At 45.0% G+C, this 18,008-nt stretch overlaps 1 protein-coding gene across 2 annotated transcripts in view; it reads right to left on the bottom strand.

The window, feature by feature from the left end:
* Nucleotides 1-18,008, bottom strand: part of rock1 (Rho-associated, coiled-coil containing protein kinase 1) — a 117,992-nt gene that overhangs the window by 81,384 nt on the left and 18,600 nt on the right. For both annotated transcript variants that reach the window (XM_084327922.1, XM_084327923.1), the window contains exon 2: nt 4,679-4,760. In XM_084327922.1, the coding sequence (XP_084184048.1) occupies nt 4,679-4,760 (82 nt within the window). The remainder of the gene's footprint in view (nt 1-4,678; nt 4,761-18,008) is intronic.

Genomic DNA, 18,008 nt, shown 5'->3' with positions numbered 1-18,008 from the left:
GAAAACGCAAGCATGGGGGGAAAATAAATACTTTAAACCAAACTAGACCAAATTCAGCAAGGTAATAGATTTAGTCTGGCTAGCATTCATACAGGACATTTATATTGTATGTATGTATTGTATCGTCCTTCTACCTCTTCTACCTAATTTGTCTTTTTAGCTTTGGATATTGTATATTTTGTATAGTGTTTGGTCTTTTACTTTTTTACTATATGAAGCACAATCTCAGGAGGGTCATGCAGGTGCAGACCTCGACCAAACACTCTCAGGGAAAACAATGGCCCTGAAGGTGATCAAAAAAGTTAACACAAGGGTGACATTTTTGCACAGAAAAAAGGAGGTTCTTATCACTGGAAACTATGAAATTGCTTGCCAACTGCATGATCCTCCTCAGCCAATATGATTATGCATGTACGTACTGGTATAGTGGTGTTACAGTGGAAAGTAAACACAGGCTACAAACCAGCCAAAATAAGAACATAGGACTGGTCCTAAATCTGCCACCTCGAACCCATATTGAGCCATGTCACTTCAATGAGGTGGGATGGCTCCCTGTGGAGCAGAGGGTCTCCTTTCTGAAACTGGGACATTATGTATAAAATGTTAAATGGATCTGCCCCCAGTTATTTATGCTCTCGCATTGTCCTGTGTGGCCAGGTCCACGGACGACAGTTACGGTCTGGACAGCTCTCAGTTTATGAGCCTAGAAAGGGTTCCTATTCACAGAATGGCTTTCTGTCTCTACAGCCTGCCGGCTGTGGAACTCTCTGCCCAGGGCCATCCAAACCTCCCCCACTATTGCTGTCTTCAAGAGGGGTGTGAAGAGACATCTGCAACAATAGGTTGCAGTGGGTGCTTGGCCACCACTCTTGAAGAACAGGAACATGACATGCTGTAATGAGGCTCTTTCAGAAAATTGTGTTGTCTATTTTATCTACTTGTTGTATTCATCTTATCTTCTTAACTCTTTCTTTGTGATTTATTGTATTCTTCTTGGGACCATTTTTTAAACAAACATAAACAAACATGACAACACACGATAAGATATACAAGCATTAATTAACAGTGAATATCCAATGAAATTACCATTTAGTCAATTGTCTTATACAGGATATACCCCTAATACCTGTTATCTAAAAACCTACATGCTCTAGCTTGTACCCCCCCCTCCCGGACCCCCCATTGGATAATCCAACCATTATAACTTGTTCCTAACCAGACACTACCATTATATGCTAGCTTTTATTCTCTCCACCACTTCTAACCACATTGTCATTTTGGATTCATTGAGACCCAAAATTCTTGCTGTAGATATTTCTTGATAAATCACATTGAGATATGTAAGAGTCCAGACCTTCCGGCACATTTTTTCCGGTTGAAACCATCGTGATGCTATCAACTTTTTAGCCACTGTGATACCGGATAAAACCAATCTCTTTAGCTGTGGAGGTACTGCATGCTCAAAGACATCATTCAGCAGTAATACAGAGGGGTGTACAGGTATATCCAGAGTTAAGAGATTTGCTAATTGCTGGGTCACTTCTTTCCAAAATATCTTAACTGGTGGGCAGTCCCAGTACATGTGCATGAATGTCCCTTCGTCCCCATTTGTACATAGGGAGCATTTGGAGTCTTGTTTAAGACCCATTTTGTTCAGTCTTATAGGAGTTAAGTATGTCCTGTGAATATAGTTAAGATTGATTTGTTGATGGTCCGGGTTCCTTGATGCAAGTCGTACGTCATTTGCCCAGGCTTCTTGCCAGTCAAAGTCTATCTCCAGGTCTGGTATATCCCTCCTCCAGACTGAGTCTAGATGGAGGGTTTCATACGAGGCCGTTAGTAATTGATGATAAAGATCTGATACAAAACCTCTCGTTGTCTCTCTTTCATAGAAAAATGTGTGGTATCTGTGGTGTACAATTGGTATCGTTAATGGAACACCGTGAGCCTTCAAACATGCCAACAACTGTGCGTAAAAATAATATGTGGACTTGGTGAGATTACATTTTTTGCGTATTTAATTGAAACTACAAAAACCCTGTTTGTTGAAAACGTCTCCTAATGAGTGTATGCCTTGCTTTTCCCATCTAGGGAATCTTATAGGTTGTTTTCCAATCAAGAGTGCATTGTTATTGAATAAGAGAGTATGATTATGCCATTTATGTGGGGTAGAATATTTTTTTTGTGTTTCACGCCATATCCGGATCGCATGAGTGATTATGGGGCCAAATTTCCGTTTGCATTGCTTAATTGATAATTTGGTGTATACTATGCCCTTCAGCCTATGTGGAGCTACTAAATTTTCTTCTAAATTTCTCCAGGATACTAATGCTTGGGGATCAAACCATGTTGTTAGTGGTCTTAAAGTGTACGCCTTAAAGTAGTGGTAGAAATCTGGAAATGCCATACCTCCGTCTGCTTTGTTTCTCTGTGCGGTGGATCTTTTTATACGTGGTGGTTTGTTATTCCAAATAAATTTGTATGTGGAGGAGTGTAATTCTTTCCAGTAACCCTTTGGAGGGGGTAACGGTAGCATTGAGCTGAAGAAGTTGATTCTAGGTAGGACGTCCATCTTAACTATTGATATCCGTGCCTGTACTGAGTTTTTAAGTTTTGACCACCTGACAAGGTCGTATTTGATTTTGTTTTGGATTTTTATGTACCGTACTTTTCGCACTATAAGCCGCACCTGACTATAAGCCGCAGCAGCTAAATTGAATGATGTGTACATATATAAGCCGCACTGGACTATAAGCCGCATGTGTTTTAATGTTTAATTACCATATGTAAGGAGTGGAGCCTGCGGCTTAATTTGACTCAACACGGGAAACCTCACCCGGCCCGGACACGGAAAGGATTGACAGATTGATTGCTCTTTCTCGATTCTGTGAGTGGTGGTGCATGGCCGTTCTTATATTGAGCTTTAAGTTCCCACCTCTACAGAGAATGACTCCCATTGGGACACAATACTGTCGGACAAATAACATTAACTCATTTACAAGTTGTATTAAGTTTGGCAAATAAGGGAACAAATAATAACATATCAATGCAGTAAAAAAAGCAATATTTAGATTTTCGGGTTTTGTCCACATATAAGCTGCACCGTTATATAAGCCGCAGGGTCGAAAAATGGGGGAAAAAGCCGCGGCTTATAGTCCGAAAAGTACGGTAATCATGCTTCACCGTTTGGCTTATGGTAGGGAATATTTCAACTCCCAAACATCTAAAGTGTTTTACCATCGGTATCTCTTTTGGGAGGGTTATATTTCTTTTTGCAGGGGCGTTAAGTGGGAGGAAGGCCGACTTCGGCCAATTTATCCTAAATCCCGATAAATCTCCAAAGTCCTCAATCAGCTTGAGAAGATGAGGCAATGCGGTGTTGGGGTTTTGCATGAACAGTATTACGTCGTCCGCATATAAACTAATTTTGTGTTGTGTGCCCTTGATTATGATTGGTTCTATGGATTGGGATTGTCTTATATATTGTGCTAAAGGCTCTAATGATAGATCGAATAGTCCGGGACTAAGAGGGCAACCCTGTCTGGAAGAACGTGATACCGGAAAGATTTCGGAGATGATTGTACCTGTTGTAATCATGGCCGAAGTCGACAGACTTTCACATGTTATCCTTGTACCCCTTGTTTTTATACTTTTGTATAAATTGTATGTACTAAATAAAAATCAAATCAAATCATGCAGAATCAATAATTTCACTATAATGTAACATGTACCTTATACGTATGTGACAAATAAAAAACTTTAATCTTTCTTTCTTTCTTTCTATCCCTGCACCTCCCCTCCCCCACGCTGCTATGACACCCACATTTCCCCCCAAGGGGGCTTGATAAAGGAATACCTCATCTTATTTCCGTATATAACAATGTAAGGATGAACCTGAGACCACTTATCGATATATCGATAATTATCGATAACTGTGTGATATTGATAAGTGGCGTCAAGTTTTTTACTACTTTATACTATACTAAATACTAGGTCTGTTCAGTTGAAACTCTGCACCGTGCATTCAATATTCAGTGCACTCCTCCATCACATCCAGAGACCACAACTATAAAATTAGAAGGATCATTGTGGTAGTTTTGAATGGGGAAATCTGTAACACTAAAGATGGCGGCAATAACAAAGAATTGCTGCAAAATAAACATACATTTGTTGTTAAATATATATATATTTTTTACTAATTATACTAATAAAAATATCGATATTTATCGATAACTTGGTCCCGATTTATCGATTCTTCCAAATGGCATATAGTCTCTCAGCCTTATAACCATGTCATCGTGGTCTCCTCCTTACTGTATGGTGCCACTACATAGCCACAGTGGTCGGTCCCACAGTCTGAGAGGGCACTGGGATGCAGAGAGAAGTTCGCCACGTCGTGATTGGCTGCCCGGGCACCATGTGGGTCACCACCGGTCATTCATGAAAGCCCCTTTGTTGGGGACACTAAGCAGCAGACACAATTGTGCCCGAGCCTCATGCATAGAGGCGCTGACCCACAAACAGCCTCTCTTCCTGAGCCTGGGCTTATACTGATATGTGGGGGGGGGGGTCTGCAAGTATGAATGATGGAAGAGAAAGACAGCAATGGAGGACACAGAAATGGAGGACAAAGGGAAGGGAACAGGGGGAAGGGGGCGTGCGTTGGGGCTTTACTCACATCTATTCAAGAAGTTATCGATGCTCTTGTTTTTCCTCAGGGCAGGGAAGTCAAGGTCGTACACCATGGCATCCAAGCCGTCCTGCAAGAGAGGAGAGAAGGCGTTAGAGAGGAGATACAGGATGAAACACACAGCCATCATCATGACTACTCTCCACACACACACACACACACACCATCGCCGAGAAGATCTAAACACACAGCCATCATCATGACTACTCTAGTCTCCACACACACACCATCGCCGAGAAGATCTAAACACACAGCCATCATCATGACTACTCTCCACACACACACACCATCGCCGAGAAGATCTAAACACACAGCCATCATCATGACTACTCTACTCTCCACACACACACCATCGCAGAGAAGATCTAAACACACAGCCATCATCATGACTACTCTCCACAGTCCACACACACCATTACTGAGATCTAAACACACAGCCATCATCATGACTACTCTCCACACACACCATTACTGAGATCTAAACACACAGCCATCATCATGACCGCGCGCGCGCACGCACACCACACACACACACACACACACGATCTAAACGTAGAGACATCTTGATAGAAAATGAGGTCCCAAAGCTACAAAGCAAGCAGTGGGCCATCAAAGCTTATATTACACACGTTTATGTATTCAGCTGAGCCCAAACAAAAAGGTTGCATTTCAGAGCTCCTTGTAAACATTAGCAGTTTGCCAAACTGATTAATGGACTAATCTAATGAAGGATTTTCTATGTTTGTTGATCCAAAATCCAGCTACCAAATCAGCCTTGCGTGTAATATTTACAGTACAACGTAAAAACATGGTTCTAACGATACCACCTGGGGCAACAAATGTCTTTTTGATGACTGAGCTAACGGGTGGTACTTCACGATAACCTCAGGTCCTTGGAGGGAGCTCCATTATACAGTTACACAATGTGTTTCCATGCACTGCTGCAGTATGCATGACTCACCCAGGTTGCACCAGCTAGGCACCAGCTCTCCAGTACCCAAAACCACACTGGCATTATCCTGTCTATTGCCCTCTCTTGCATCAACGCAGTTACCCGGGAATAACCCGTGTCAGCTGTCGGTATTAATGGGTCGTCCCATGTTGATCAACCCGGGACTTACGATGCAGGTTTGTGCTGCGGCATGGGTCCTACCCTGGGCCGTTTTGGGGAGACCATGCTGCCTCGACTTTGAGAGATCATGCTCCCTTGGTTTTGGCTACAGTACACTAGTGTGATATTAAGAGCGCTCAAAAGAATGGGATATAGTCACATAGGGTTGTAGTGTAAATAGTTGCACTCTTGGTGACTTGACTAAAACAAAAATATGCAAAGTGAAAGAATGGACAAACAAATGTACTGGGCGTCATTTCCTCATGCCATGCTGAACAGATGTACAGTTTGTGCACCGCTTTTGGGTATGTTGGCAGTCCACCGAGAGCATTCCTCTTCTGTTGTCACAGGTCGTCTGCTGTAATGCGCCGGATACCTTCTAGCCACTACCCCCCGGTCTTTGGCAAAACCATACCGCTGCCCCTAGCGTATAGCATTGAACATTGACCGCTCGTATTCGTGCGAGAACGGAGGGAAAACATCAGACTCTCGCATTGAGCAGCTAAATGCCACCAACGTAGAAAACACTGATGTAAGGACTGTCCCATCGCCGGGGTGTTGCCAGCTAGCTAGCTAGCTCTGCACAAACCTTAGATGGCTAGGATGGTAATGTAGAACTAGAAGACATCCACAGCACAGCCGGCTGCCTCTGAGCTCTGTGCGTGTTGCACTATGCACTTTTGCATAAACATAATAAATTATGATACAACAGCTTCATGAATAACCGTCATTGTGGCAGCACTTCATGGTTGCTCTGAAGGGCGAGGTCTACCCTTGGTTTTGTGCACACCCCCACCCCAACACGCCACGGATCTGGGTCAATAACCAGGGTCGTTAGGGTTGGGCAATAAACCAAAACATTTTTGGTTGAATCTCTTACCAACCTAATCATGCATTCCATCAGTGCAAAAGGGCCAACACGAATATGGAGTTTAGACGAGCACAAATTTGCAATAGCTGCAACCGTTTTGCGATAGGCCACTCCCATTGCCATGCCCCGTTTTAGCCAATTGGCTAGCCCCTTACGTGACTGCGATGTGCACACCGCAGTCACTCTCAGCTGTGCCGCGACCAGGCTAAAAAGAAAGTACCAAGCGGTGATCGGGGGCTGGGGGTGGGTCAAAAATATATCAGATATGAATTTCAAAGATACCCCGCGTACAGTGGTACTCACAGAGCGAACGTCCATTTCCGCCGTTGGTGCCACAGCACATGCGCACCAGGCAGCCAAATAGCGGCAGAAGAAGAAGACGCCATCTTCTTCTTCTGCCGCTATTTGGCTGCCTGGTGCGCATGCGCTGTGGCACCAACGGCGGAAATGGACGTTCGCTCTGTGAGTACCACTCGTTTTGTAACAATGATTTAAACTGTTTATTAGCAACTCCGAGCTTCCAGACCCCACTGTAAAGCTGTGTTAAACCCATATTGAAATTCATATCTGATATATTTTTGACCCACCCCCAGCCCCCGATCACCGCTTGGTACTTTCTTTTTAGCCTGGTCGCGGCACAGCTGAGAGTGACTGCGGTCACTAAAGCCCCAGGCTTGCACATCGCAGTCACGTAAGGGGCTACCAATTGGCATGAACAGTGAACACACACACTTTCTCACACAAACACACACACACTTGACCTCCATGTCCAATTTCAGCCTCCTAGGGTGAAACCTGTGGCCGCTAGAGGGTGGGGAATCTTTGCGGACCAACCGAACAACCGATCAATAGACAAACGGACCAACCTATAGAGCAGCTGGTTGCAGCGAAAAAGGTATTTGCATTTGTCATTACAAAAGGTACATATGAGGGCGGTTAGGTGGCCGAGCGGAGATTGCGTTCGTCACCAGCCCCGGAGCTGAGCTGGATTTGCCTGTTCGAATCCAGCTCACAGCTCCGGGGTTGTCACCAGCTTGGCTGGCCGTCTGCACTGATACAATTGGCTGTATCAGAGGGTGGGAGAAGCTGGCGGGGTGGGTCCGGGTCGTTGTAAACAGCGACTCCTACAGTTCGGTCGGGGCGCCTGCTAAGCGCGGATTGGACGTGAGGGGGATAGTGTGGTCCTCCCACACGCTACGCCCTCTCAATGAGAATCCGCGCTGCCAGGTGAAAAGAAGCGGTGATTGGCTGGACGTGTGTCGGAGGAAGCACGTGGTAGCCTCCACTCTCCCAGATGATCTGACTGTGGGGGGTAAGTGCGCAGCGACCAGGAAGGGACTGGGAATTGGCATACGACTAACATTGGGATGGGAGAAAATCGGAGGAAAATGGAGAAAAAAAAAAAAAAGGGTACATATGATAATATACCATGTTACTTATCGGTTTAAAATCATACTGCCAAGCCCAAAGGGTTGTCTGTGTAAAAGAGATATTAGGATACTTTGCATAGCATTTTCTTAACCGCCAAGTCAGTGGTGATGATGCATTCTCACACGGATTCTAGAAAACAAAACCGTACACAATATCGAAGCAATCAGTACACAAGACCACAGACTTCAAATGGACCCATCACGAACCCCACCCACCCAGGGAAGCGACGGTCACGATTGGAGGATCAAGAAAAGAGGGCGGGGTTCGAGATGGGTCAACTGTGACATTTACCATGATATTAGACATGCTAGAGCACTGGAGAAGGGAGGGGTGGGGGGCTCCACCAGCTGTGAGCACTGAGCATTAAAGGGCTAGTTAACCTAAAGGGCACGCTGGGGCAGAAGTGCCTCCGCTGGGATTTAATCTAATCTCCCTTAATCCAAGAGGGCTCACACACAAAGCAGGGCACAGGCCCTGCAACACAGACTATAGCAGGACACGGTCCCTTCCCCATGGCTGGCGGTGTGTGGCAAGTCCGTCCCGAGGGGCCACCTGAGGACCTGAGTGACACTTGTCTTGTACCATAGGACACCTTTACGCCAAGAGAAACAGGGCCGCGCACAAGACCATTAATACTCCCGCCTTGACATCTCCGGCCTTCATCAGATATCAATCTTACAGTAGACTAATAAAGAACTCTCAACACCTCAATAATATCTGAAAACACTAATATCAGGACATGAATCATCCAAGTCTGGTCCGGGCAGGTCGTCGTCTGCTAGGTAACCATGGTGACACGTAGGGCTGCAAGATTTTGGGAAATAATCTAATTGCGATTTTTCTGACAGATATTGCGATTACATTTGCGATTATAATATTTTTTTTAAGCAGCCCCACACCCCACAGAGGTTTATTGTAAAATGCGGCTTGGATCTGGACTATGCGGTGGGTCTGTTCGGGACACCGAGTCTGAAAATGTTTCTTTTTACCTGGGAATTGATACCGGTACGGTACCCAACAGACGGTACCTTTTTTTCTGTACTTTACTCTCCCTCTCTGAAGTAAACTTCACAACACACAATCTAAAACCCCTTACCTCCCTCTCCCAAACTGTTCCTACAACAATTTTTTTTGTGTTGCATGATCATGTATATTTATTTTGTATTATAATTTTTTTTGTGTTTAAATATCAACATTATCTGGCAATCCTCAGTAAATACTATCAAACTCTTCTGATGTCAGACCAGATATGAGACGTGTGCACACACACGACACACACACACACACACACACACAGAAAAGGAGAATGGCTTAAATTATTTTAGAATACTTCAGCTAATGAAGTTAAATGTTTATTATCAACTATCCAGTTCCTTTTTATTAGGGATGCACCGAATGGGAAATTCTTGGCCGAAACCGATACCGAAAATAGAAAACAGTTGGCCGAAAACCAAATGCCGAAAGGCCGAAAATGATTCATAGAATAGAATTTCTTTTTACCAATGTTGTAGAACATTATGATTATGGAAAAATATATGATTATGGCAAAACTTAACTTAAATAATAAATAATCACTATTATGGGTCCATAAAACATTTATTCAGCACTTCTGAATGCATACAGTACATTAATTCCATCTTTTCTCTGGCTGCCGCGGCGGACATCTGTGCTCTACTGAGCGCACCTTTCTAGTCCCCAGATGAATGTTCTCTCTTGACTCGGCACAGTAGACGCGCAACGTGTATGCTCGAGAATGATAATAATAATGCTCTTCAGATTATATTATCAACGACAGACAGCGTCAATGTGAGAAACACAATCCCCCCCCCATCTCGCTCTGAAGAATATGCATATTAGATCACTCAGTGATTAACCGCGACGGGGATATAGTAAATAAGGATATAAAGCAGACGCATTTATTGGACGCGTTGCGCACAGAGTTTACATAGAAACAGCGCGACTCCCGACATCATCACAACAACACGCGTTAGGTTACAGGTTGTTTCTGTTTCGGTGATATATTTTCGGTGAAAAAACTCTTTCGGCCGAGAGCCGAAAGGCAATTTGCCATTTTCGGCCGAAAACTTTCGGTGGCCGAAATTTCGGTGCATCCCTAGTTTTTATAGTGCAACGTTTTTCTACTTTTCTACATTAATTGAACCAGTAGAGAGAGAGATGCCCCCCCCCCCCCGGAGCCACGCTCCCCCCCCCACCCTTTCCTTACTCAGCTCAGATGTTTTCTCTGTGTTGAGCAGGGTTAGCTAGGAACAGCTTTCTCAAGCTTCGCACCTTGGGCATGGAATGGGCTACAATTATCCACTTAGACACCCCGGTCTCTCTTGGTGAATTTAAATCTGTATTACATAACTTCCTACAAGAAGAATGTTGCTGCTTTCTGTGGTCGGGTCCCAACTGCAAAATTACTGTATTACCCTGTATTATACACTTTTACTATCATGTAGACTATTCTGCTTTGTGTTTTTGTGTTTACATGTGATGTATAATGTATTGTATATTGTATACATGCACATTTATTATGTTCTTGTGTGATGTATCGCACATTTTATTGCTGTGTGATGTATTGCAAATGTTATTGCTGTCATCTTGGCCAGGTCAAATAAAAATAAAAAAATCTTTTTTGCAGGCTTGGCGATTTGATAATTGAATCATTCCAAATCGCGATTTCGATTAAAAAACAATTAATCGTGCAGCCCTAGTGACACGCGCGATGAATCAGCAGCTCAGATGAGTGGAGGAATCCTCTTAAGTAACTCTGCTGCTCCTGCAGCATGGTGGAGGCCAGGCCCATAGTACCACCCTGGCCCTTCCGCATCAATACTTTTACCAACTAACTTGCATTTTTCCGCGATCTGATTGGCCACTGGCGTTTCTGGTCATTGTGTGACGCCTGTTTCTATCACTGGTTAAGCTTAGGCACTCTTTCGAAGTTGGTTATGGTTAGAGTTTGTCTTAGAGCAGGGCGATAGAACACCAGCCCTGATTCCAAACTCTAACCTTAACCAACTTCGAAAGAGTCGCCTAAGCTTAACCAGTGATATAACTAGGCGTTAGATAGTTTGCAGGCTGTTAGAGGCGGAAATAGGCGCAGAAACAGGCGTCACGTGATTGGCGCACATGTCCAGAAACGTCAGTGGCCAATCAGATCACGGAAAAATGCAAGTTAGTTGGTAACAGAATAGACGCGGCCCTTCCTCCTCCAGGACGCGTGTTGCTTTTTAACAGCGGAGCAGTGCAAGAATGTGACAATTTGACCATGTGACCGCGGCAACGCGGGAGAGCGGCAGTGCGGAAATGGGCTGTCTCTAAGACAAACTCTAACCTTAACCAGCTCCTTAACAGCGCCTAAACTTAACCGTTCTAACCTTAACCAACTCCGAAACAATGCCTAACCTTAACCTTAACCATGCCTAACCTTAACCTTAACCATAGAAAGAATATTGCCATTCTCTAAGACAAACTCTAACCTTAACCAGCTCCTTAACAGCGCCTAAACTTAACCGTTCTAACCTTAACCAACTCCGAAACAATGCCTAACCTTAACCTTAACCATGCCTAACCTTAACCGGCGAAAGAATACACGTTAAAAAAAAATCACGTTAAAAAAAAATATTCATGGGATTCGAACTCGTCAACAACGGACCGCAGGACCGCAGGACCGCAGCGCTGCTAGGTGAGCTGAGCGCCGAATGAAAATCATGGCGGATTAGGGCGGTTACATAATTCCGCAAGCTCTGCCGCACCGCTCCGCTCTGCGGTTGCCGCGCCTGCCGCGGGGCGTGTCGCAGCCAATCAGGGAAAACGCGGAAGCAACGGCAGCACTGCTCCGCTGTTATTAAGCAATAGGCCTCCAGGACACATCAAACAAGTCGATGCCCGAGGGATGGGAGGGAGGAGAGGGAGGCTGTCCCCAGCCGCCTGCTCAAAAAGGCTACTCGACTTATCAGAAATTAGTGTCCGAGTCAACAGAGGCAAGTTGATTAAATTTCAATCTTGTATTTATTTATTTGAATGTTTGTTTGCTTGTTTCCATGTGAATTGTGTTATTTCCTAAGAAATTAAAAGCCTATCGCTGGCTTCACAGAAATATTCCCACATATCCTTCCTTCTCCGTGGCTTCCTTCATTTGGAGAAGGATAGTAAAAGTGTGAACACAATTTTAGAGATTGTTCAATTAAACTGACTAATTCCGTTTGTCGCTATAGAATAGGTGTTGAATTGAATTCCCTTAACACATCGGACTTTTTTCGCCATTTTTTCGCCATGGCATTCATAATTCATCCAGCCAACCTCCGGACTCCAGCGGGACCCTGTATGAGATTGCAACGCCTCAATACCGCCGCCTGGTGGATGGTTGGGCGAGTTACACTCTCGCCAAAACCGGAAGTGCCGATCGGTGCGTAGAGGAAATCCCTCCGGCAGTCACATCTTGTTACGGGACTCCAGACAACCACTATAGTGCATTTGGAACGATTTCTAAACTTAATAATGAATATGATTTCGGCGTTTATTGCGCCATACAAACCGGAAATGGATGTAGGAGATCGGCGTCAAATAATTGGGATCTTTCTCCTCCAGTCTCATCGGCGCACGGTAAGAGGACACTAACGTTATTTTCAGCTCGATTGTTTATTCATTTCACTGCAAACCATCTGATCAACGTATCAACTAGGGATGCCCCGATCGATCGGCCAGCGATCGGTATCGGCTGATATTCAGTATAAATATGAGATCTGTAAATTCCGATAATGCTTTATTTTCGCCGATCGTGAAAACAGATAGAAAAACATGATCCAATTTTTTTTTTTTTTTATCCACCTTTTCTCCCATTTTTCTATATTTTTCTCCCATCCCAATTTCGTATCATTCAATTCAACCCTCCCCTGTCACGGACGCTGTTTCTTGCCTCCCACAAGCCGGCTGCAATGTGGACTAAGTCATACATAGCACAAGTCCCCTCCGGTACCTGAGGTAACAGCAGGACTTCGCATCTTTTCACCTGCGCAGCTCGATCTCTCAGTGGCGAGGAGTAACGCGTGGGAGGCTCACGCTGCCCCCGACACTTCCTGATTCTACTGCGCAGGCGCACCAACCGACCTGTAGGAGTCGCTGTCCACAACGCCCGATCCCCACCCATCAGTTTCCCACCCCCTAAAACGGCCAATGTGTATTAGTACGGACGACCAGCTAAACTGAAAGCAAATGTGGAGCGCTGGGCTCGAACTGACGAGCCCAGCGTCTCCAGCATTTTGTGGCGAGTGCCTTGCCCACTACGCCACATAGCCGCCCAACATGATCCAATTCTTAGCGGAGATCTCACTCGCTGACTTCTCTCTCAGACACAGAGCTGCAGTGCACTGGCCCTCCCCCTCCTCCCCTGCTCCTCCCGCACACGTGTCAACAAGCTCCAGCAATAGTCTGCTCTAGTGCATGCGACCTCTGTGAGCTAACGTTAGCTACCTAGCTATCGTTACTGTTTAAACAAAACGACCCAGTCAACTATTCACTTTTAGTTTAATACATGAGGCATTGTCTAACGGTATCTAGCTGGCGAGCTACTGATAGCTCCTGATATCAACAAATGCTCCAGCAATAGTCTAGTAGTGCAGGATACCTCCGTTAGCTCGGTAGCTCACGTTAGCTCCCTGTTTACACGGAATGTCCCAGTAAACTAAATAGTTCACTGAGGCGTTGTCTTAACGTTATCTAGCCGGCTAGCAGTAGCTACAGATAGCTCCTGATATCAATGTCTTATAACATTGATTCGATGCGTATTCGAGCTCTTGGCTTGCATTGCAGTCACGAAAGGGGCTAGCTGAGGGAGTAGGGTATATCTGCAGAGCCGCAGATATACCCTGCTGAGGGCATGCTGAATGTGATTTGACCAAAGCAGAGTATACACACAGACAGTGGAGCTCTTTGCAGATAGCGAGCATTTTGACTTGTTGCGTGGTGGCGATGTCTTGCAGATAATACAACTACAAGTATAATTATATAATATATATATTTTATATATTAAAAAAAAAAGTATATATTTTTTTATTTTTAATAAAACCAAAAACGATCGGTATCGGTATCGGCCGATATTGGCTCATAGACAATCGGTGATCGGTATCGGTGGCAAAAAACGTGATCGGGGCATCCCTAGTATCAACCCATAGTAAATAAAGCAGTTACTGACGATCAAGGAATTATAAACGCCCCCCCCCCCCCCCCCTTTCCTTCACACATGATGAAGCATAATGTATACCGATCATATACATTTAAATTTTTTTATATATATCTTTTTTTCCCTCCTTTTTCCTCCGTTTTTCTCCCATCCCAATGTTAGTCATTATGCCAATTCCCAATCCCCTTCCTGGTCGCTGCGCACCTACCCCCTACGGTCGGTCTGGGAGAGTGGAGGCTATCACATGCTTCCTCCGACACATGTGTAGCCAATCAACCGCTTCTTTTCACCTGGCAGCGCGGACTCTCACTGAGAGGGTGTAACGTGTGGAAGGATCACACTACCCCCTTTAGATCCTTTCCTCGCTGAGCAGGCACCCCGACCAAACTGTAGGAGTCGCTGTTTACAACGACCAGGACCCATCCACCAGCTTTCCCACCCTTAACACTGCCAATTGTGTTAGTATGAATGACCAGCCAAGCTGGTAGCAATGCCGAGAGCTGGGCTCGAACCCAGCATCTCCTGCACTAGTGGCGAGCGCCTTGCCCACTGCGCCACTTAGCCGCCCTACATTTGAATTTCTTAATATAGCATGTATAGGAAAGAAACGGCAATCGATAATCTATATATGCTTCAGGGACTATAACTACTGTTTTTGGAATTACAGCAGAAAAGATTAAAACATACTTATATTCTCGACGCTAGTAACACAACAATGTATGAATGAAAAAATATAACGTTCCCACATCCTGAACGATAGATAATCAATGTTGAATGGGCCATAGTAATGTCAATATAGCAATAAAATTTTTAAAGTTATAGCCCTGCAAAGAAGGTAAACATCTCCATAGGCTTTCAACGGTGGCAGACTGGCTATATTGATGGATATAACCCATGGCGCCCAATGTGTTAAAAAAGGAACATGCCTGGGTTCGAGCCCAGCTCTCGGCGTTGCTACCAGCTTGGCTGGTTGTTCATACTAACACAATTGGCAGTGTTAGGGGTGGGAAAGCTGGTGGGTGGGGATTGGACGTTGTGGACAGCGACTCCTACAGGTCGGTTGGTGCGCCTGTACAGCAGAATCAGGAAGTAACAGGGGCAGCATGAGCCTCCCACGTGTTACTCCTCGTCACTGAGAGATCGCGCTGTACAGGTGAAAAGATGCGACAGCTGCCTCCTCGTGTACCGGAGGGGACACGTGATGCAAGGCTTGCTCCTCACTGCAGCCGACCAGTGGGAGGCATAGTCTAGCAACGTTCGAGACAGGAGAGGGGAGAATTGAAGGGAGAATTGGTGAGGCGAAATTGGGATGGGAGAAAAATAGAAAAATAGAGAAAAAGTGGATAAAAAAAAATACAAATAAAAAGGAACATGCCAACATTATAGGAAATGCGCTTACTGTAGAAGATAGATACCAATTTCCTCTCTGTGCGTTCAGTAGAAAGCTATCCGGCTGCAAGGCTCTGTAGTTTTAAGCTAGGCTAGCTGATCCGTATCCCCTTCCATTCATTTGTGCTAAGCTGGGCTAGCTTGCAGCCAGACAGCTTTCTACTGAACGCAGAGAGGAAATTGGTATCTATCTTCTTGTCCGACCCTGGAGAAGACAGTAAGCGCGTTTCCCACGATGTTGGCGTGTTCCTTTAAGCTGAGGGCCGAAGGACACCCCGGCCGGTAGGGATGCCCCCCGAAACCCGGTTCTAAACGGGAACCGGTACTAAATTAGAAAAAAACAGAGTATTGATAAGCTCTGACGTTTTCGGTTCTGCTATTGATACTCGAGACATTAGAGGTTTTTTTCGAGGAATTTAAATGTTGCGAACTATCTCTCCTCTCTCTGTCTGCAGGAGAAGCGGGCTGTTATTTTACACACACTCGCGAGCGACACTCGCACAAATGCATACGGGTACTTGGCTCCGTGCTGAAGCGCACAGCACACAGACCGAGCTCTGCGCTCATCATGGCGGAGAGAACAAAACGAAAGTCTGGGTACACTTTACGAAAGTCGATGCCGACAACGCACGTTGCCACAAGTGCAATAAAACATTTGCAAGTAAGGGTGGCAATACAAGCAATTTGTCAAAACATCTGTTGTCAAAACATAACATTAGTCTGCATAAATGCGCCGTTTTCGACTGCTTTGCTCGCAGTGTTCCATCTCAATCCACGTCCAGTCCACTGCAGGTAAGCCAAGATACGGAGTTAGCTAGGCTAATAACGAATTATTACGAATAGGCTAATAAATAAAATATAATTGCTTAGCTAATTGTTTAGCTACAAATGTATTTGAAAGATGACAACTTTTTATAGATAGTCAATCGTCATCAGGCTGAGGCTGCAGCCACCACGGCCGGTGGCCATGTTTTTCCCCTCGAGCCTCCTCGTACATCCTCCTCTTTCACACCACAGACAGCGTGAGGGGTTGAGGCCAGGAGGAGGACCTCCAGTCTAGAGGACATATATAGAGGAACAGGAGAGAAGAAAAATGGGGCCTTGTTGACCATCGAGCAGCCAGCCACCAGGCAGCCATGCACTGTGGAAGAAAAAGAAAAGAAGCCTAGAAGAGCCCAGTCCACCAGGAGCCTAATCACACAGCCCTGCACTCTTAGCGATGCACGTTTGCATAACTTCCTGCCGCAGAGCGCTCCGGACAGCCGCAGTAACATTCCTTTACAGGACTGTACACGTCAGAGAGAGCTATTTTAAGTATGTGGCCAAACAAGTTCTCAACAAAAAAGTGAAGGAAGAGAAGAAGAGGAAAGAATCTGTCTCAAGTACAAAGTCACATAGTGAGAGCCTTATTTTCAATCAGCTTAACATTATTATGGAAGGGAGGGGGGCAGTGGAGGGCTTGTGTGTGTGTGTGTGGGGGGGGGGGGGGGGGGTTGCTTCCAACATGAGAACAAATTAAGGAAAAAACTAAGAAAGAAAAGGACAATCACACCAGGAATTTCATACAACCAGGCCTCGAAATGACAAAAACACAGGGTTAACATATTACAGGCCTAAATCAAAACTATCCTACAGTGTAACTACGAGCCAACAAAGTTTGACTTACAAAACGACAAACATCCAGCGAGATACTGGGCCAACTGTTTACCTAAGAGAGTTCTCTAGAGTCTAGAGTCATCCCTGTGAGACGGGACAAAAACTCCTGGGGAAAAGTATACTTTTGAAATACATTTTCAAATAAATAAATAATTTGTGACGGTGATATGTTGGCATGGAGTATCGCTAGCAGAGTGGTGCCACCGGGAGGACTGGATCTCACTGGCCCTGCAGAAAGTCACTACAGTGCTTTATTACATGGCGTTTTCACATTCGCCAAAATGCTTGCTTGTGATTGGTCAACAGCCCCCCGACAGCGGTCATTATTTTTCAATAATGACGCTGTTTTTTCAATAATGACCGCAGTGCGCAGCTGTTGGCAATCAAGCCCACTGACACACACTGTTTCAGTGCAATTCAGTGCTGCCGGCGATGACAGGGGGCGGAGCGACGAGCGGAGCCAGAACACAGCGGAGCCAGAACAGAGGCTGCTGCCCGCGATAATAATAATCACTTTATTTGGGCTGACAGAGCCACAGAACAACTGCGATTTGTCAAATGAATTAGGTATATTGTTAGTAAGTTAGCCATGTAATAAGCAGGATAATGTATAGCTTTACTCGGTCATTGTCGCAAAATAATTGACCTTCACTGACGTTTAAAACACCTCGCC

Source organism: Notolepis coatsorum (assembly GCF_963971535.1).
Source record: "Notolepis coatsorum genome assembly, chromosome: 13".
Lineage (NCBI taxonomy): Eukaryota > Metazoa > Chordata > Actinopteri > Aulopiformes > Paralepididae > Notolepis > Notolepis coatsorum.
The sequence above is the reverse complement of the archived record's forward strand: the minus strand, read 5'-3'. Positions and strand labels throughout refer to the sequence as shown.